This window comes from Nerophis ophidion, linkage group LG20, assembly GCF_033978795.1.
Source record: "Nerophis ophidion isolate RoL-2023_Sa linkage group LG20, RoL_Noph_v1.0, whole genome shotgun sequence".
Classification (NCBI taxonomy): domain Eukaryota; kingdom Metazoa; phylum Chordata; class Actinopteri; order Syngnathiformes; family Syngnathidae; genus Nerophis; species Nerophis ophidion.
The window spans coordinates 38,021,812-38,044,571 of NC_084630.1; the positions used below are offsets into that span (position 1 = coordinate 38,021,812).

The 22,760-nt window shown below is 42.3% G+C and overlaps 1 protein-coding gene and 1 long non-coding RNA gene across 2 annotated transcripts in view; both read right to left on the reverse strand.

The window, feature by feature from the left end:
- Positions 1 to 22,760, reverse strand: part of LOC133539116 (uncharacterized) — a 1,110,877-nt gene that overhangs the window by 816,095 nt on the left and 272,022 nt on the right. The window lies entirely within an intron of this gene.
- LOC133539111 (zinc finger protein 827-like) overlaps positions 1 to 22,760 on the reverse strand; it is a 126,364-nt gene that overhangs the window by 6,245 nt on the left and 97,359 nt on the right. The window contains exons 2-3 of the mRNA XM_061881199.1: positions 13,872 to 15,083; positions 70 to 242 (exon numbers count right to left, since the gene is read on the reverse strand). Coding sequence (XP_061737183.1) covers positions 70 to 242; positions 13,872 to 15,083 — 1,385 coding nt within the window. The remainder of the gene's footprint in view (positions 1 to 69; positions 243 to 13,871; positions 15,084 to 22,760) is intronic.

A 22,760-nucleotide genomic window follows, 5' to 3' on the forward strand; every position in this document is an offset into this window, starting at 1 on the left:
AGTAGTGGCTTTCAGTAGGCCTTTAAGGCAGGAAATAAAATGTTTGACCAAACAAAGCGAGCGTCTTACCTTCATGTGGGACTTGAGATTGTCTTTGCGAGCGCAGCGGAAGGGACACAGGGGACACTGATGGCTTTTCAAGCCGGTGTGGATGACCATGTGTCTCTTCCAGTAGCTCTTGCGCTTGATGACCAGGCCGCAGACGGGACACTGGAAGGGTTTGCCGCCGTCCTCCGGGGAGCCTTAACGGGGGGGGACAACGATCATGAGTGACATTTACAAGGTAAAACCAATTAGTGCATTTCTCAAGCTCGACGTGAGCGTTTTATGTACTGTACTGCGTTGCCGCCTGTAAGGAAATAAAATAAAAAAATGAAGCCTTTTTCAGTATGCACAGGTCTGCAGTAAACCTTTAGATGCCAAACGCTGAAGACCCCGGCGGCAAATGCCAGCTGGAAGACGGCAGCAAAAACTCTTAGCGTCTCGATTATCGTTGTTGGCTTTATATCCGGCATCCATTACCGTTTAATTGGTCTTATTATAAAGACGCATGATTGCATTACGGATTCTACACCATCACCATGGCTTCTTGAGTATTCCGGTGCTGTTCCTCACAAAAACATCTGGTAATCAGTGTTTGGTGGAACGCCTGCGCTCAGCCATTCAGTGACCCAGGTGTAAAACCTCGAGACGGCCTATTTGTGACAATAAACCACCATCTGCATCCCGACCTCAGAACACACAACGCAGGAGAAATCATTCTGCCTCCTCCGAATCCAACTTACAAACCCTGTTTTCATATGAGTTGGGAAATTGTGTTTGACGTAAATATAAACAGAATACAATGATTTGCAAATCCTTTTCAAGCCATATTCAGTTGAATATAGATAGATAGATAGATAGATAGATAGATAGATAGATAGATAGATAGATAGATAGATAGATAGATAGATAGATAGATAGATAGATAGATAGTACTTTATTTATTCCGTCAGGAGAGTTCCTTCAGGAAAATTACAATTTTCAGCACAATCCCATTCAAGATCAGACAAACATTACAGGGAGACAGAACAGGATCGCTGACGGGTCTGCCGGCTTCCAGCGCCCCTTACAAAAAAGATGACATACAGGTAAACAAGGGGGGTGGTGGGGGGGTGGTGGTGGAAGAAAAAAATAGAAGATTAAAATAAAATTAAAAAATTGCTCTTAGCCTAGGCCCTGGAGTGGGGGTGCAGACTGAGGCCAAGGGGAAAAAAAATAAAAAAATAAAAAAACAACAACAACTGATAGCCATAGTACACAGCCCTCTCACATGTGTGTAAGAGGGGAAACATCAAACATCAAAGAACACAGAGGACATTAAGGACATTAAAGCAGCAGATACAACCAGACACTTCTACATACAGCTATGAATAAAAAGTAAAATAAACATATCCACTGTGGTGGCCTCTGCGGTGTTCCACGCCATCGTCCGCTGGGGAGGAGGGAGCATGGCCAGAGACAGGAGCAGACCCAACAAAGCAACCAAGACAGCCGACTCCACTCTCGGCCAGTGTCCAGTCCGCATGGATGAGCGAGGATACGTCCAAGGTGACTGAGGTGTCCGACACCTGCTCACCCAGCCAAGACACCGCGAAGCCTCTCCGTCCCAGTAGCTCAGTGCTAGCTCCACAGTCAATCAATCAATCAATCAATGTTTACTTATATAGCCCTAAATCACTAGTGTCTCAAAGGGCTGCACAAACCACCACGACATCCTCGGTAGGCCCACATAAGGGCAAGGAAAACTCACACCCAGTGGGACGTCGGTGACAATGATGACTATGAGAACCTTGGAGAGGAGGAAAGCAATGGATGTCGAGCGGGTCTAACATGATACTGTGAGAGTTCAATCCACAATGGATCCAACACAGTCGCGAGAGTCCAGTCCAAAGCGGATCCAACACAGCAGCGAGAGTCCCGTTCACAGCGGAGCCAGCAGGAAACCATCCCAAGCGGAGGCGGATCAGCATCGCAGAGATGTCCCCAGCCGATACACAGGCAAGCAGTACATGGCCACCGGATCGGATCGGACCCCCTCCACAAGGGAGAGTGGGACATAGAAGAAAAAGAAAAGAAACGGCAGATCAACTGGTCTAAAAAGGGAGTCTATTTAAAGGCTAGATTATACAAATGAGTTTTAAGGTGAGACTTAAATGCTTCTACTGAGGTGGCATCTCGAACTGTTACCGGGAGGGCATTCCAGAGTACTGGAGCCCGAACGGAAAAAGCTCTATAGCCCGCAGACTTTTTTTGGGCTTTGGGAATCACTAACAAGCCGGAGTCCTTTGAACGCAGATTTCTTGCCGGGACATATGGTACAATACAATCGGCAAGATAGGATGGAGCTAGACCGTGTAGTATTTTATACGTAAGTAGTAAAACCTTAAAGTCACATCTTAAGTGCACAGGAAGCCAGTGCAGGTGAGCCAGTATAGGTATATATGTATGTATATATGTATATAAAGGTATATACAGTATAGGTATATATGTATGTATATATGTATATAAAGGTATATACAGTATAGGTATATATGTATGTATATATGTATATAAAGGTATATACAGTACAGGCGTAATTTGATCAAACTTTCTTGTTCTTGTCAAAAGTCTAGCAGCCGCATTTTGTACCAACTGTAATCTTTTAATGCTAGACATGGGGAGACCCGAAAATAATACGTTACAGTAATCGAGACGAGACGTAACAAACGCATGGATAATGATCTCAGCGTCTTTAGTGGACAGAATGGAGCAAATTTTAGCGATATTACGGAGATGAAAGAAGGCCGTTTTAGTAACGCTTTTAATGTGTGCCTCAAAGGAGAGAGTTGGGTCGAAGATAATACCCAGATTCTTTACCGTGTCGCCTTGTTTAATTATTTGGTTGTCAAATGTTAGAGTGTAAAGTTGAGGAATGCTCATCAAACACTTATTGGGAACATCCCACAGGTGTGCAGGCTAATTGGGAACAGGTGGGTGCCATGATTGGCTATAAAAACAGCTTCCCAAAAAATGCTCAGTCTTTCACAAGAAAGGATGGGGAGAGGTACACCCCTTTGTCCACAACTGTGTGAGCAAATAGTCAAACAGTTTAAAAACAACCTTTCTCAAAGGGCAATTACAAGAAATTTAGGGATTTCAACATCTACGCTCCATAATATCATCAAAAGGTTCAGAGAATCTGGAGAAATCACTCCACGTAAGCAGCATGGCCGGAAACCAACATTGAATGACCGTGACCTTCCATCCCTCAGTTGGCACTGTATCAAAAACGGACATCAATCTCTAAAGGATATCACCACATGGGCTCAGGAACACTTCAGAAAACCACTGTCACTAAATACAGTTGGTCGCTACATCTGTAAGTGCAAGTTGGAGCTCTCCGATGCAAAGCCAAATCCAATCCACTTTATTTATTTAGCACATTTAAACAACAATAACGTTTCCAAAGTGCTGCACAGCCATGTTAAAAACATCTACGCAAAGCCAAAGCCATTTATCAACAACATCCAGAAACTCCGCCGGCTTCTCTGAGCCCGAGATTATCTAAGATGGACTGATGCAAAGTGGAAAAGTGTTTTGTGGTCTGACGAGTCCATATTTCAAATTGTTTTTGGAAATATTCGACATTGTGTCATCCAGACTAAAGGGGAAGCGAACCATCCAGACTGTTATCGACGCAAAGTTGAAAAGCCAGCAAGTGTGATGGTATGGGGGTGTATTAGTGCCCAAGGCATGGGTAACTTACACATCTGTGAAGGCACCATTAATGCTGAAAGGTACATACAGGTTTTGGAACAACATATGCTGCCATTTAAGCGCCGTCTTTTTCATGGACGCCCCTGCTTATTTCAGCAAGACAATGCCAAGCCACATTCAGCAATATGGAGTGTAAAATACGACAGCGGAGACCCCGGACTGTTGAAGGACTGAAGCTCTACATAAAACAAGAATGGGAAAGAATTCCACTTTCAAAGCTTCAACAATTAGTTTCCTCAGTTCCCAAACATTTATTGAGTGTTGTTAAAAGAAAAGGTGATGTAACACAGTGGTGAACATGCCCTTTCCCAACTACTTTGGCACGTGTTGCAGCCATGAAATTCTAAGTGAATTATTTGCAAAAAAAAAAAAAAAAAAAATGTTTATGAGTTTGAACATCAAATATGTTGTCTTTGTAGCATATTCAACATAATATGGGTTGAAAAGGATTTGCAAATCATTGTATTCTGTTTATATTTACATCTCACACAATTTCCCAATTCATATGGAAACGGGGTTTGTAATTCTGCTCCCTCCGAATGCAACATACAAACACATTAGTTTTATTTGCCGACGTGTTTTAGGAGGAGAGTGCAGACGGAGACGACACTGACGTCATTTAACAATAACCGATACAATATTGCTGATTAAAAAAAAGCCTCTTTATGGGCTTGAGCAGACAGCGGGCAATATGTTGCTCTGGAGTTGCATTGTGTTTTAACAGCTTCTTTCCAAGGTATCAGGCACAGTATATCACACGGCAGTCTACAAGCTATTAAAGCACTCTGCCGAGAGTATTACGCAGTCTAAAACACGACTACGCCAAAGCAGTCAGGAAATTTTAAAGAATTAAATCAACACCTACGGGGCACGGTGAAAATAAGAGTATTTATTGCAAGGCTTTTTGCACAGGGTCATTTTGGAGCGTTAAGGGCTCCGTTTATCCGAGGCCATCGTTTTCAATTGCATTGCTTGGAAATACGTATGCAAATCAGCCAAGGATTTTATGGCTCCAAATGAAAAATTAAATGCCTCCAGACTGCTAAGTTGCTTGTCTTTGTTACTAGGGAGGGGCGCTGGATTTGGCACTTTTGTACCGTATTTTTCGGACTGTAAGTCGAAGTTTTTTTTCATAGTTTGGCCGGGGGTGCGACTTATACTCAGGAGCGACTTACGTGCGAAATTATGAACACATCACCGTAAAATATCAAATAATATTATTTAGTTTATTCAGGTAAGAGACTAGACGTATAAGATTTCATGGGATTTATGGATTAGGAGTGAGAGATAGTTTGGTAAAGGTATAGCATGTTCTATATGTTATAGTTATTTGAATGACTCTTACCATAATATGTTAGGTTAACATAGCAGTTGCTTATTTATGCCTCATATAACCTACACTTATTCAGCCTGTTGTTCACTATTCTTTATTTATTTTAAATTGCCTTGCGAATGTCTATTCTTGGTGTTGGGTTTTATCAAATAAATTCCCCCCCCCCAAAATGCGACTTATACTCCAGTGCGACTTATATATGTTGTTGTTTTTTTCTTCTTTATTATACATTTTCAGCAGGTGCGACTTATACTCCGAAAAATACGGTATATAAATTGTTCTAAGAAGTCTGGTCATTTTACAGTAAAAACTTTACATTTACATAATTTTGCCAGAATTTTTGTGTTAAATTGACATTGGTTTTTACAACATTAGATTGTTCACGGAAAAACAGTACAAGTTATTTCCTTATTCTGGCAACTTATTCTACCGTAAAAACAAATGTAGCCTCTTTCCATTTACAGTAATACAACGTTAAAGGCCTACTGAAATGAGATGTTCTTATTTAAACGGGGATAGCAGGTTCATTCTATGTGTCATACTTCATCATTTTGCCATATTGCCATATTTTTGCTGAAAGGATTTAGTAGAGAACATCGATGAAAAAGTTTGCAACTTTTGGTCTCTAATAAAAAAAAAGCCTTGCCTGTACCAGAAGTAGCAGACGATGTGCGCGTGACATCACGGGTTGTGGAGCTCCTCACATCTGAACATTGTGAGCCTCCAGCAGCAACAGCGATTCGGACCGAGAAAGCGACAATTTCCCCATTAATTTGAGCGAGGATGAAAGATTTGTGGAAGAGGAAATTTAGAGTGAAGGCCAAGAAAAAAAAAAAAAAGGCGAGGGCATGCGATTCAGATGTTTTTAGACACATTTACTAGGATAATTCTGGAAAAATCCCTTATCTGCCTATTGTGTTACTAGTGTTTTAGTGAGTTCAAGAGTACCTTAAAGTCGGAGGGGTGTGTCCATGGGTGTTTTGACGCTAAAGTCACGGCAGCAGGAAGAAGCTGGCTCCGCTGATCTCCGGTAAGAGGCGACTTATTTCCACAATTTTCTCAATGAAAACTGCTGGTTGACATGTAGTCAGGATCCATGTTTGCTTGACCGCTCTGATCCATAGTAAAGCTTCACCTCTGGGAATTTTAAACAAGGAAACACCGGCTGGCTTTTGTCTAGCTAAAAGCTTCCCATCTCTATCTATCTACTCTGACTTCTCCAATATTAATAGAACAAATTGCAAAAGTTTCAGCAACACAGATGTCCAAAATACTGAATAATTGCGCGATGAAAAGAGACGACTTTTAGCCGTAAGTGGTGCTGCGCTAATATGTCCCCTGCAACCAATAACGTCACAAACACGCCTCATCAATCCATGACGTTTTCAACAAGAAACTCCAGGCGAAAGTTAAAATTGCAATTTAGTAAACTAAAAAGGCCGTATTGGCATGTGTTGCAATGTTAATATTTCATCATTGATATATAAACTATCAGACTGCGTGGTCGCTAGTAGTGGCTTTCAGTAGGCCTTTAAAAACAACAACAACCTGGTACTGGTTTGCAACAAATATTTTCAGCCCAAATAGGTAAAATTACATAATCTCCCACGGCACAGTGGTTGAAAAACACCGGCGTAGTCAATCCATTTGCTGAATGGACTAAGTGAACATGGACTGGGTGAGAAGCGACAACAAAAACAGGGTGTAGATCACAGCTCTCCATAAGGAAATGACCACTGATGCCAAGTGGGTTCTGTGGTGGGAGCAGTGAGGGACCACAATAAAAAACAAGACACGGCAGTCAATAATCAAGGTCACATTTTTCAGTCTGGCGACCAAACAAACTACCTGCATTTTTTTTTTTATAGCGCAGCTCGACCTTGACGGGTTACAGCAGACCCCCCCGCCCCCGCACGGCCTCATCTCTCCCGTTTAGCATGCAGATCACACAATGTTACATCGGCCGCCTCATCCGTCTGAAGTCAGTTCCGTCCCGCCATTTTAGATTTGGTGGGGTTGTGACACCATCCCTCAAAAGTGCCCATCCGTCTCTTTGAAAACATTCCCGTCTCCCTAAAGGCTACTTAGTGCGAGGCTGCACGGCGTGCAGGACAGAGGAGGTGTGTGTTTGGGCTCCATGTCCGCACACATCTGTGTCCAGTCAGTGGAAAGCATGACGTGTTGGCCTGAGGTCTGCCCTGCTGATCAGCCTGCTGAGGGCTCTGGTTAGTGGAGGCTGAAGCCAGGAGGAAGCCAGGAGGAAGCCAGGAGGAAGCCAGGAGGAAGCCAGGAGGAAGCCAGGAGGAAGCCAGGAGGAAGCCAGGGCTCCCCCGCTGTGTGGAGCGCACACCCGCTTTTTTTTTAACTTCTTGTTGGAAGCATCCCGCCGCAAACGAGCTGGTCTTGGGAAGGCGACGAGGGCTCGGTCAGGACACCCCCCGCTGAGCTCGTAGAATCGTTTCTGAGATTTGAAGATTTTCTCTTCGCTTAAATTGACTTGCTGCTTCATGTCAAGTCAGTGAGGTGAGAGGGACGGCATTCAAAACCCGAGAAAACATTCTGGATTCGCAACGATGACTCAGTGGCAGGCTGTGATATTATTTTCCTGACAAATACCCAACATGGTATTTACAGGTATTCCTAATCTCTGTGAGTCAGACTGACTGACAAAAACATTCTGGATTCAAATATTATACAGTATAATATATATATATATATATATATATATATATTGCACAGATTCGATGACCAAGATGATTCGCTAGCTTTTCAAAGTCAGGACACAAATCTCTGCGCTGCTGACCTGTCTCGACTCAAGATAATCTCCTGCTGGCTCCACTATGGACTGGACTCTCACACTATTATGTTAGATCCACTATGGACTAGAGTCTCACACTATTATGTTAGATCCACTATGGACTGGAGTCTCACACTATTATGTTAGATCCACTATGGACTGGAGTCTCACACTATTATGTTAGATCCACTATGGACTAGAGTCTCACACTATTATGTTAGATCCACTATGGACTGGACTCTCACACTATTATGTTAGATCCACTATGGACTGGACTCTCACTATTATGTTAGATCCACTATGGACTGGACTCTCACACTATTATGTTAGATCCACTATGGACTGGACTCTCACTATTATGTTAGATCCACTATGGACTGGACTGTCACTATTATGTTAGATCCACTATGGACTGGACTCTCACACTATTATGTTAGATCCACTATGGACTGGACTCTCACACTATTATGTTAGATCCACTATGGACTGGACTCTCACACTATTATGTTAGATCCACTATGGACTAGAGTCTCACACTATTATGTTAGATCCACTATGGACTGGATTCTCACTATTATGTTAGATCCACTATGGACTGGACTCTCACACTATTATGTTAGATCCACTATGGACTGGACTCTCACACTATTGTGTTGGCTCCACTGTGGACTGGACTCTCACACTATTATGTTGGCTCCACTGTGGACTGGACTCTCACACTATTATGTTAGATCCACTATGGACTAGAGTCTCACATTATTATGTTAGATCCACTATGGACTAGAGTCTCACACTATTATGTTAGATCCACTATGGACTAGAGTCTCACACTATTATGTTAGATCCACTATGGACTGGATTCTCACTATTATGTTAGATCCACTATGGACTGGACTCTCACACTATTATGTTAGATCCACTATGGACTGGACTCTCACACTATTGTGTTGGCTCCACTGTGGACTGGACTCTCACACTATTATGTTGGCTCCACTGTGGACTGGACTCTCACACTATTATGTTAGATCCACTATGGACTAGAGTCTCACATTATTATGTTAGATCCACTATGGACTAGAGTCTCACACTATTATGTTAGATCCACTATGGACTGGAGTCTCACACTATTATGTTAGATCCACTATGGACTGGACTCTCACACTATTATGTTAGATCCACTATGGACTGGACTCTCACTATTATGTTAGATCCACTATGGACTGGACTCTCACACTATTATGTTAGATCCACTATGGACTAGAGTCTCACACTATTATGTTAGATCCACTATGGACTGGAGTCTCACACTATTATGTTAGATCCACTATGGACTAGAGTCTCACACTATTATGTTAGATCCACTATGGACTGGACTCTCACACTATTATGTTAGATCCACTATGGACTGGACTCTCACTATTATGTTAGATCCACTATGGACTGGACTCTCACACTATTATGTTAGATCCACTATGGACTGGACTCTCACTATTATGTTAGATCCACTATGGACTGGACTGTCACTATTATGTTAGATCCACTATGGACTGGACTCTCACACTATTATGTTAGATCCACTATGGACTGGACTCTCACACTATTATGTTAGATCCACTATGGACTGGACTCTCACACTATTATGTTAGATCCACTATGGACTAGAGTCTCACACTATTATGTTAGATCCACTATGGACTGGATTCTCACTATTATGTTAGATCCACTATGGACTGGACTCTCACACTATTATGTTAGATCCACTATGGACTGGACTCTCACACTATTGTGTTGGCTCCACTGTGGACTGGACTCTCACACTATTATGTTGGCTCCACTGTGGACTGGACTCTCACACTATTATGTTAGATCCACTATGGACTAGAGTCTCACATTATTATGTTAGATCCACTATGGACTAGAGTCTCACACTATTATGTTAGATCCACTATGGACTGGACTCTCACACTATTATGTTAGATCCACTATGGACTAGAGTCTCACACTATTATGTTAGATCCACTATGGACTGGATTCTCACTATTATGTTAGATCCACTATGGACTGGACTCTCACACTATTATGTTAGATCCACTATGGACTGGACTCTCACACTATTGTGTTGGCTCCACTGTGGACTGGACTCTCACACTATTATGTTGGCTCCACTGTGGACTGGACTCTCACACTATTATGTTAGATCCACTATGGACTAGAGTCTCACATTATTATGTTAGATCCACTATGGACTAGAGTCTCACACTATTATGTTAGATCCACTATGGACTGGAGTCTCACACTATTATGTTAGATCCACTATGGACTGGACTCTCACACTATTATGTTAGATCCACTATGGACTGGACTCTCACTATTATGTTAGATCCACTATGGACTGGACTCTCACTATTATGTTAGATCCACTATGGACTGGACTCTCACACTATTATGTTAGATCCACTATACATTGGACTCTCACACTATTATGTTAGATCCACTATGGACTGGACTCTCACTATTATGTTAGATCCACTATGGACTGGACTCTCACACTATTATGTTAGATCCACTATACATTGGACTCTCACACTATTATGTTAGATCCACTATGGACTGGACTCTCACACTATTATGTTAGATCCACTATGGACTGGACTCTCACACTATTATGTTAGATCCACTATGGACTGGACTCTCACACTATTATGTTAGATCCACTATGGACTGGACTCTCACTATTATGTTAGATCCACTATGGACTGGACTCTCACACTATTATGTTAGATCCACTATACATTGGACTCTCACACTATTATGTTAGATCCACTATGGACTGGACTCTCACACTATTATGTTAGATCCACTATGGACTGGACTCTCACACTATTAACTAGATCCACTATGGACTGGACTCTCACACTATTATGTTAGATCCACTATGGACTGGACTCTCATTATTATGTTAGATCCACTATACATTGGACTCTCACACTATTATGTTAGATCCACTATGGACTGGACTCTCACACTATTATGTTAGATCCACTATACATTGGACTCTCACACTATTATGTTAGATCCACTATGGACTGGACTCTCACACTATTATGTTAGATCCACTATACATTGGACTCTCTTTATTATGTTAGATCCACTATGGACTGGACTCTCACTATTATGTTAGATCCACTGTGGACTAGAATCTCATTATTATGTTAGATCCACTATGGACTGGACTCTCACACTATTATGTTAGATCCACTATGGACTGGACTCTCACACTATTATGTTAGATCCACTATGGACTGGACTCTCACACTATTATGTTAGATCCACTATGGACTGGACTCTCACACTATTATGTTAGATCCACAATGGACTGGACTCTCACACTATTATGTTAGATCCACTATGGACTGGACTCTTACACTATTATGTTAGATCCACTATGGACTGGACTCTCACACTATTATGTTAGAGCCACTATACATTGGACTCTCACACTATTATGTTAGATCCACTATGGACTGGACTCTCACACTATTATGTTAGATCCACTATGGACTGGACTCTCACACTATTATGTTAGATCCACTATGGACTGGACTCTCACACTATTATGTTAGATCCACTATGGACTGGACTCTCACACTATTATGTTAGATCCACTATGGACTGGACTCTCACACTATTATGTTAGATCCACTATGGACTGGACTCTCACACTATTATGTTAGATCCACTATGGACTGGACTCTCACACTATTATGTTAGATCCACTATGGACTGGACTCTCACTATTATGTTAGATCCACTATGGACTGGACTCTCACACTATTATGTTAGATCCACTATGGACTGGACTCTCACACTATTATGTTAGATCCACTATGGACTGGACTCTCACACTATTATGTTAGATCCACTATGGACTGGACTCTCACACTATTATGTTAGATCCACTATGGACTGGACTCTCACTATTATGTTAGATCCACTATGGACTGGACTCTCACACTATTATGTTAGATCCACTATGGACTGGACTCTCACACTATTATGTTAGATCCACTATGGACTGGACTCTCACACTATTATGTTAGATCCACTATGGACTGGACTCTCACTATTATGTTAGATCCACTATGGACTGGACTCTCACACTATTATGTTAGATCCACTATGGACTGGACTCTCACACTATTATGTTAGATCCACTATGGACTGGACTCTCACTATTATGTTAGATCCACTATGGACTGGACTCTCACTATTATGTTAGATCCACTATGGACTGGACTCTCACACTATTATGTTAGATCCACTATGGACTATTGATGCACCCTGGAAGAATGATATAGACAAGACCCTTTACCACTGATGTGGGCAATGTTTGGATTTTGCTTCCTGCTTTTTAAAACAGCTCGTCTCTGATTGGCCCTAACCTTAGCCAATCGTGGCTCTTCATTCTAACACCAACCAATCATCATGGATTTAGTCCCAGAGAAACCAACCAAGTGCAGGAACAAGCGATAAAGTCTGGTTGGACTTACAGTCCGTGAGTGAAGTTTGTCGCTACATTGCCAACTAATTACCTCCATTTTATCTAAAGTGCTTTGAGGTGACATTTGTGGCCTCTCACAGCTGATCTTTGCACCGTCTAACGCAGGGGTCACCAACCTTTTTGAAAGCAAGAGCTACTACTTCTTGGGTACTGATTAATGCCAAGGGCTACCAGTTTGATACACATTTAGATAAATTGCCAGAAATAGCCAATTTGCTCAATTTACTTTAAACTCTGTTATTATTAATAATTAATGATATTTATCTTTGTGGAAACACTGATCATCTTAATGATTTCATTTCTCACAATAAATATAAACTATGAAACATAGTTTATCTTTAATTTTGACTCTTTAAAATTCAAAATTCAATCGAAAAAAAGAAGAGAAAAACTAGCTAATTCGAATCTTTTTGAAAATACTAAAAAAAGAATTTATGGAACATCATCAGTAATTTTTCCTGATAAAGATTTATTTTAGAATTTTGATGACATGTTTTAAATAGGTTAAAATCCAATCTGCACTTGGTTAGAATATATAACAAATTGGACCAAGCTATATTTCTAACAAAGACAAATCATTATCTCTTCTAGATTATCCAGAACAAAATGTTTTAAAGAAGTTCAAAAGACTTTGAAATAATATTTAAAATATGATTATACAGATTTTCTAGATTTGCCAGAATAATTTTTCTGAATTTTAATCAACTTTGAAGAAATATTTTTTTTTTTAATTCTTTGTCGAAAAAACAGAAGCTAAAATGAAGAATTAAATTAATTTATTATTCATTACAATTAAAAGAGGAAAAAAAATACTTGAACATTGATTTAAATTGTCAGGAAAGAAGAGGAAGGAATGTAAAAGGTAAAAAGGTGTGTTTAAAAATCCTAAAATAATTTTTAAGGTTGTATTTTTTTTTTTTTTTTTAATTGTCTTTCTGAAAGTTATAAGAAGCAAAGTAAAAAAATAAATTGTCTTTCTGAAAGTTATAAGAAGCAAAGTAAAAAAATAAATGAATTTATTTAAACAAGTGAAGACCAAGTCTTTCAAATATTTCCTTGGATTTTCAAATTCTATTTGAGTTTTGTCTCTCTTAGAATTAAAAATGTCCAGCAAAGCGAGACCAGCTTGCTAGTAAATAAATACACTTTAAAAAACAGAGGCAGCTCACTGGTAAGTGCTGCTATTTGAGCTATTTTTAGAACAGGCCAGCGGGCGACTCATCTGGTCCTTACGGGCAACATGTTGGTGACCCCTGGTCTAACAACAGACACCAACTTCCGGGATTACGTGCAACCATATCAAATAGTGTGATTCCTCCTATGGTAACACTCTTTCATTATTGGCACAGTTACATCCTTCATACTCCTGCACATATTTTTACCTGCTTGGCTGTTGGGCTTGCCTCTTCCTTTGGGCGTGGAGGGCAACAATAACTCCAGGCCCTGGGTGGGCGTCGATGGCGTGCTGGCCTTCTGGTTCTGGTCCAGAATGGGCTTTACGTCCTCTTGGAGGACCACGGAGGCCGCCAGCGGGGACCCCTCCTTCTTCTCGGCCAGCATGTTCCCCGCCGCCCGGGCCGCCACCTCTTTGAGCAAGGCAGCGGAGGAGGTCATGGACACGAGCGAGAGGAAGGAGTTCTGGTGGTCGGCGGGCGCGGCGGACGTGGACGAGGCGTGGCTCCGCTCGCTGACTTTCTTGGAAAGCGCTGCTAAGGTGGAGCTGGCCGACTGCGGGCTAAACGGAGAGTTGAAGGCATCGAAGCGCACCACGTCGTCTCCTCGGCCGCCCGCCCCGGCTGCTCCTCCCAGGGCCGACACGGCGGACAAGGCGGAGGTGGAGGATGTGGTGGTGGCGGAGGAGGACACGGCGTTCTTGTCTTGAAGTACCGCGTTCGCCGCCGCTTTTAACTTCTGTATGGCTGAGTCGGGGGACAGGCTGGAACCGCAGGGCCACTTGTCCGCCACGCCCGCCCACACAAAGCCGCCGCCGTTGCTTGGGGTGACGGAGTTAAAGTGGTCAAGCGGCTCTTGTTTGATGCTGCTGACTGAGGGCGCCAACGGGGCTGGCGAGGCCGAGCCGCTGTTGTTGTTAGCCAATTTACGAGCAAGAGCACTTAACTGCTGAGCGTGGTGGGAAGACGGGGACAGGGGCAAGGGCGAGGCGAGCCCTATCGGAGGGGAGTCGCCACCTGCGCCGGCCCTGGACGACCGACCCAGAAGGTCCCCCGTGTCCAGTTTCAGCGACCCGGCCTCCAGCAGGCGCCGCAGGTTGCTGCTGAGCGGTTTCCCCAGGGTGCGAGACGCCGCCTCGCCGTACAGCGACGACACCACGGACGAGACCGAGTCCTGAGGGGAGAAGGCGCCTCCGGCCAGTCCGAGCAGCTCCAAGGAGGCCCGGTTGACCGGGGTGGAACTCTCGCCTCCGCAGTCGTCACGGCTGACTCCGTCGGGGGACGAGCCTCTCTGCAGGAGGAGCTCGTCCTGGGTGTCGCCGTAGGATGAAGACTCTGAGCGCGTGTCGGAAGCATTCCCAAACCAGCCTTCCTCCTCCACGGCGCCGCTGTCAGGCCCTCCTTCGTCATTGCTGTCCAAATCTAGAGACAAGAGAGGTACGTGTCAAGTCAAACTGCACAAAACTGGATCTCGTGTCAAGAAAATGGTAAGAATCTAGGCAGGCTTGAGTGCTCTGAAGCTGAGTAGCAAGCAAAGTTCTGCTTGGCTCAAACGTTAACTCTTCTTTAGGCCCTTTTCCACCACAGGAGCCTTACCCATTTACCCAGGTACATAATGTTACACCTGTGTTTCCACCAAAAACTGCCCGGGTAGATTTAGTTCTTCAGGAACTAGTTTTAGTTCCTAGTAGCAAGCAGAGGTGGGTAGTAACGCGCTACATTTACTCCGTTACATCTACTTGAGTAACTTTTGGGATAAATTGTAATTCTAAGAGTAGTTTTAATTCAACATACTTGAGTATATTTATAGAGAAGAAACGATACTTTTACTCCGCTCCATTTATCTACATTCAGCTCGCTACTCACTACTGATTTTTATCGATCTGTTAATGCGCGCTTTGTTTGTTTTGTCAGACAGACTTTCAAAGTAGGATCTATCACATGCCTGCGTTTCACCAATCAAATGCAGTCACTGGTGACGCTTGACTCCGTTTCACCAATCAAATGCAATCACTGGTGACGTTTGATTCCGTTTCACCAATCAAATGCAGTCACTGGTGACGTTTGACTCCGTTTCACCAATCAAATGCAGTCACTGGTGACGTTTGACTCCGTTTCACCAATCAAATGCAGTCACTGGTGACGTTTGACTCCGTTTCACCAATCAAACAGAGCCTGTCGGTCACATGAGTAACTGCACACTTTTTTCTTTTTCATAAACCTTTATTTATAAATTTCAACATTTACAAAGTTAAAAATAATAATCGAAGTAAGTACAAAAACTGTACAAAAAACGTACAAAACAGCGCCAGGGGGTTGTAAATTCGAAGTAACTAAAATAGAATGCAAAAAAATATATATATATATATATAATAAACAAAGTGCAAAGCCAGAGGCTCACTCAATCTCAATAATAACTTAAATTTGGAACACATCATCGTTTTCACAGCTTTTTGGTTGTTAAAGGTAGAGTGTTTTAATGCAGAGTTCTAAATCTTTTTTAAAAGGCACAAAAAACAGGTTGGGTATTGAGAAACTTACATTTATGAATATAAAATTTAGCCAATAGTATAATGAGGTTGCAAAGGTAAAATTCATTTAAAAAAATGTTTTCAATACAGTGTAAAACCAAATATATATTATTTACTGTATATTATTGTTTTAGTTGCTTAAGAGATATTCCTGGCTCTAAATTTGTTCACTGCTATTTTTATGTTTTTGTGCATTACTTGTTGCCGTCATCATTAAACGAACAGGTTACTCATCAGTTACTCAGTACCTGAGTAGTTTTTTCACAACATACTTTTTACTTTTACTCAAGTTAATATTTGGGTGACTAATCCTTATGTTTACTTGAGTAATACATCTCTAAAATACTCTTATTTGAGTACAATTTCTGGCTACTCTACCCACCTCAGGTAGCAAGGTGGGACTTTCCAAAGGTTCCAGGAACCCAAGAGCGGGCGGGCTGTTCTAGTGACCGCTGATTGGTTAAACACAGTTGCGGGGGTGTTCCTAAAACTTTGGTATTCTAAATTTCAGCTGCCATTACAAGGTCTTTATTTAAACTCGTGTGCAGTTTAATGCAAATGTCCTTTTAATACGTAAAGATACGAGAAGTGGATAAACTCTTTTAAATGTATTTACTAGAGATGTCCGATATTATTGGCCAATAAATGCTTTAAAATGTAATATCGGAAATTCTAGGTATCAAATTTATCGGTATCGGTTTCAAAAAGTAAAATGTATGACTTTTTAAAACGCCGCTGTGTACACAGACGTAGGGAGAAGTACAGAGCGCCAATAAACCTTAAAGGCCTTTACGTGCCGGCCCAGTCACATAATATCTACGGCTTTTCACACACACACACACAAGTCAATGCAAGACATACTTGGTCAACAGCAATATAGGTCACACTGAGGGTGGCCGTATAAACAACTTTAACCATGTTAAAAATATGCGCCACACTGTGAACCCACACCAAACAAGAATGACAAACATTTCGGGAGAACATCCGCACTATAACATAACATAAACACAACAGAACCAATATCCAGAACCCCTTGCAGCTCTAACTCTTCCGGGACACTACAATATACACCCCAACCCCGCCCACCTCAACCTCCTCATGCTCTCTCAGGGAGCGCATATACCCAAATTCCAAGCTGCTGTTTTGAGGCATGTTAAAAAAAATAATGCACAATAATAAATATGGCAGTGCCATGTTGGCATTTTTTTTTTCCATAACTTGAGTTGATTTATTTTGTAAAACCTTGTTACATTGTTTAATGCATCCAGATGGGCATCACAACAAAATGAGGCATCATAATGTGTTAATTCCACAGCTGTATATATCGGTATCGCTAATTGAAGTGAATTTTGAAGTGATTTATATTTTATATAGCGCTTTTTCTCTAGTGACTCAAAGCGCTTTACATAGTGAACCCCAATATCTAAGTTACATTCAAACCAGTGTGGGTGGCACTGGGGGCAGGTGGGTAAAGTGTCTTGCCCAAGGACACAACGGCAGTGACTAGGATGGCGGAAGCGGGAATCGAACCTGCAACCCTCAAGTTGCTGGCACGGCCACTCTACCAACCGAGTTAAATTAAGAGTTGGACAATGTCGGAATATAGGCAAAAAAGCCATTATCGGACATCTCTAATATATATATATATATATATATATATATATATATGTAGGTGTGGGAAAAAAATCACAAGACTACTTCATCTCTACAGAACTGTTTCATGAGGGGTTCCCTCAATCATCAGGAGATTTTTATATGTATATATATATATATATATATATATATATATATACATATATATATATATATATATATATACATACATATACACACAGTACAGGCAAAAAATGTGTACACACCTTCTCATTCAATGTGTTATCTTTATTTTCATGACTATTTACATTGTAGATTGTCATATCAAAACGATGAATGAGCACATGTGGAGTTATGTACTTAACAAAAAAATCGCCACACTTTGCTATGATTACTATTGGAATTCTCTCGATGAGCTTCAAGAGGTAGTCACCTTGAATGTGTTTCCACTTCCAGGTGTGCCTTATGTGGGTTGATGAGTGGAATGTCTTGCTTTATCAATGGGGTTGGGACTATCAGTTGTGCTGTGAATGACAAGGTGTGTCCAAACGTTTGGCCTGTACTGTATATAAAGTATTCAGATGGACAGAAAGTGGTGACTCCAACCAGGACTATGACCTTGTGGTGAAATAAAGGACGAGTGGAACGAAGATTAGATGTTTACTATTTACTTTGTTGTACTGTATGTTGTAAAAGTAGTCAGTGACACTACATTTGCATACTAGTGCTGACAGCCTGACGTGTTTGTTGTTGCTGTGAGATAAATGCTGACATGTATTCTTTATATATTGTCAGTAGCCTGAATGCTAATGTAAAAATCCGGTGCGCTTTTTTTTTTTTTTTTTTTACATCATATCGCTTTGTAAATTATTGCTTTGTATTTCATTTACTTACACTTTCGTAAAAGAAATAGTGCCTATTACTGTCCCTTTATTTGCATGACGTCAGTGTACAAACCCAGTTTCCATATGAGTTGGGACATTGTGTTGGATGTAAATATAAACAGAATACAATGATTTGCACATTTTTCAACCCATATTCAGTTGAATATGCTACAAAGACAACATATTTGATGTTGAAACTGCTAACATTTTTTTTTTTTGCAAATAATCATTAACTTTACAATTTGATGCCAGCAACACGTGACAAAGAAGTCGGGAAACGTGGCAATAAATACTGATAAAGTTGAAGAATGCTCATCAAACACTTATTTGGAACATCCCACAGGTGTGCAGGCTAATTGGGAACAGGTGGGTGCCATGATTGGCTATAAAAACAGCTTCCCAAAAAATGCTCAGTCTTCTCAAGAAAGGATGGGGCGAGGTACACCCCTTTCAATCAAATCAACTTTATTTATAAAGCACATTTAAAATGTACCACAGGGGTAGCCAAAGTGCTGTACAATGGGCAGGTTAAAAGATAATACGAGGACTGAGCAAACACCACAACACAAACAGAACATGATCAAAAATGAATAATCCATCCATCCATCATCTTCCGCTTATCCGAGGTCGGGTCGCGGGGGCAACAGCCTAAGCAGGGAAACCCAGACTTCCCTCTCCCCAGCCACTTCGTCTAGCTCTTCCCGGGGGATCCCGAGGCGTTCCCAGGCCAGCCGGGAGACATAGTCTTCCCAACGTGTCCTGGGTCTTCCCCGTGGCCTCCTACCGGTTGGACGTGCCCTAAACACCTCCCTAGGGAGGCGTTCGGGTGGCATCCTGACCAGATGCCCGAACCACCTCATCTGGCTCCTCTCGATGTGAAGGAGCAGCGGCTTTACTTTGAGTTCCTCCCGGATGACAGAGCTTCTCACCCTAAGGGAGAGACCTGGAAACTCATTTGGGCCGCTTGTACCCGTGATCTTATCCTTTCGGTCATGACCCAAAGCTCATGACCATAGGTGAGGATGGGAACGTAGATCGACCAGTAAATTGAGAGCTTTGCCTTCCGGCTCAGCTCCTTCTTCACCACAACGGATCGATACAACGTCCGCATTACTGAAGACGCCGCACCGATCCGCCTGTTGATCTCACCATCCACTCTTCCCTCACTCGTGAACAAGACTCCTAGGTACTTGAACTCCTCCACTTGGGGCAGGGTCTCCTCCCCAACCCGGAGATGGCATTCCACCCTTTTCCGGGCGAGAACCATGGACTCGGACTTGGAGGTGCTGATTCTCATTCCGGTCGCTTCACACTCGGCTGCGAACCGGTCCAGCGAGAGCTGAAGATCCCGGTCAGATGAAGCCATCAGCCATCAGAACATGAATAAATAAAACATAAAAACAGGTTCTCAGCAGGTGTATAATGGGGCGCCATTGCAGGATGGATATCACTCAGTGTTAAAAGCCAAGGAATAAAAGTATGTTTTTAAGAGAGATTTAAAAACAGGAAGAGAGGAGGCTTGTCTAACACTCAGAGGTGGGTCGTTCCAGAACTTGGGAGCAGCAGCGGCAAAAGCTTTGTCACCTCTAAGCTTCAGCCTTGTGTCAGGGACCGTCAGTAGCAGCTGATCTTAGGGATCGGGTGGGGCAGTAAGGCTGAAGGAGGTCGGAGAGATATGTTGGCACCAGGTTGTTTAGACATTTAAAAGCAAATAGAAGGAGTTTAAAATTGATTGGATAACGCACAGGGAGCCAATATGGGGGTGATGTGCTCACGTCTGCGGGTCTGTTAGCAGACGAGCAGTAGACTTCTGCACCAGCTGCAGGCCTGGCTAATGCCAACACATACAGGCCATTGCAGTAGTCTAAACCATTCCAGATAAAGGCGTGAATTAATTTCTCGAGATCATGTCCTGACAGAAGCGGTTCCACTTTTGCTATTTGGCGGAATTGATGAAAGCTTTTTTGAACGACGCTGCTGATTTGTTTTTCGAATTTAAAATCTGAGTCGAACTTTACCCCCAGGTTTGTTACACAGTCGCTGCGATACGGGGTCAGAGTGCCGAGGTCAACGTTGGGGGAGGGAGAGCGACTTGGACCGAAAAACATAACTTCTGTTTTGTCTTCATTTAGACTCAGGGAGTTAGCTGAAAGCCAGGCTTTGATGTCGTGCAGGCAGTCAATGAGACGAACTGTGTTATTTTGTGCCATGGGAAAATAGATCTGGCAATCATCGGCATGAAAATAGAACCAAGGTGGAGAAGGTAAAGCGCAAATAAGATTGGGGCAAGGATTGAGCCCTGGGGGACCCCGTGTGGTAGAGGAGCTGTGGAAGACATAAAACTGTCTATTTTTACACAAAAACTCCTGTCCACAACTGCGTCAGAAAATAGTCAAACACTTTAAAAACAATGTTTCTCAAAGTGCAATTGCAAGACATTTAGGGATTTCAACATCTATGGTCCATAATATCATCAAAAGGTTCAGAGAATCTGGAGAAATCACTCCACGTAAGCAGCATGGCCGGAAACCAACATTGAATGACCGTGACCTTCCATCCCTCAGACAGCACTGTATCAAAAACCGACATCAATCTCTAAAGGATATCACCACATGGGCTCAGGAATACTTCAGAAAACCACTGTCACTAAATACAGTTGGTCGCTACATCTGTAAGTGCAAGTTAAAGCTCTACTATGCAAAGCGAAAGTCATTTATCCACAACATCCAGAAACGCTGCCGGCGTCGCTGGGCCGAGATCATCTAACATGGACTGATGCAAAGTGGAAAAGTGTTCTGTGGTCTGACGAGTCCACATTTCAAATTGTTTTTGGAAATAATCCACATGGGGACATCCGGACCAAAGGGGAAGAGAACCATCCAGACTGTTATCGACGCAAAGTTGAAAAGCCAGCATGTGTGATGGTATGGGGGTGCATTAGTGCCCAAGGCATGGGTAACTTACACATCTGTGATGGTATGGGGGTGCATTAGTGGCCAAGGCATGGGTAACTTACACATGTGTGATGGTATGGGGGTGCATTAGTGCCCAAGGCATGGGTAACTTACACATCTGTGAAGGCACCATTAATGCTGAAAGGTATATAAAGTTTTTGGAACAACATATGCTGCCATCTAAGCGCCGTCTTTTTCATGGACGCCCCTGCTTATTTCAGCAAGACAATGCCAAGCCACATTTAGCACGTGTTACAACAGCGTGGCTTCGTAAAAAAAGAGTGCGGGTACTTTCCTGGCCCGCCTGCAGTCCAGACCTGTCTCCCATGGAAAATGTGTGGCGCATTATGAAGCGTAAAATACGACAGCGGAGACCCCGGACTGTTGAAGCTATACTACCAACCGGCAGTATAGCTTGGTTGGTAGAGCGGCCGTGCCAGCAACTTGAGGGTTGCAGGTTCGATCCCCGTTTCCACCATCCTTGTCTCTGCGGTTGTGTCCTTGGGCAAGACACTCCCAGTGCCACCCATACTGGTTTAAATGTAACTTAGATATTGGGGTTCACAATGTTAAGTTATTTGAGTCACTTGAGAAAAGCGCTATACAAATATAATTCACTTCACTTGAACGACTGAAGCTCTACATAAAACAAGAATGGGAAAGAATTCCACTTTCAAAGCTTCAACAATTAGTTTCCTCAGTTCCCAAACGTTTATGGAGTGTTGTTAAAAGAAAAGGTGATGTAGCACAGTGGTGAACATGCCCTTTCCCAACTACTTTGGCACGTGTTGCAGCCATGAAATTCAAAGTTAATTATTTGCAAAAAATAAATAAATAAAGTTTATGAGTTTGAACATCAAATATGTTGTCTTTGTAGTGCATTCAACTGAATATGGGTTGAAAAGGATTTGCAAATCAATGTATTCTGTTTATATTTACATCTAACACAATTTCCCAACTCATGAAAACGGGGTTTGTAGAAATATGCAGTAGCACTCCTTCAGACGTCATCAGCCTGATTTGTATAAACTACCCCGGACTGTGGAATGCGGTGAAACGCAAGAAACTTCAGTTAAAGGTTCCAGGAACTTGGAATTCCTGAATGTTTTGTGGAAAAAGGTATAACGTTAGTTCATG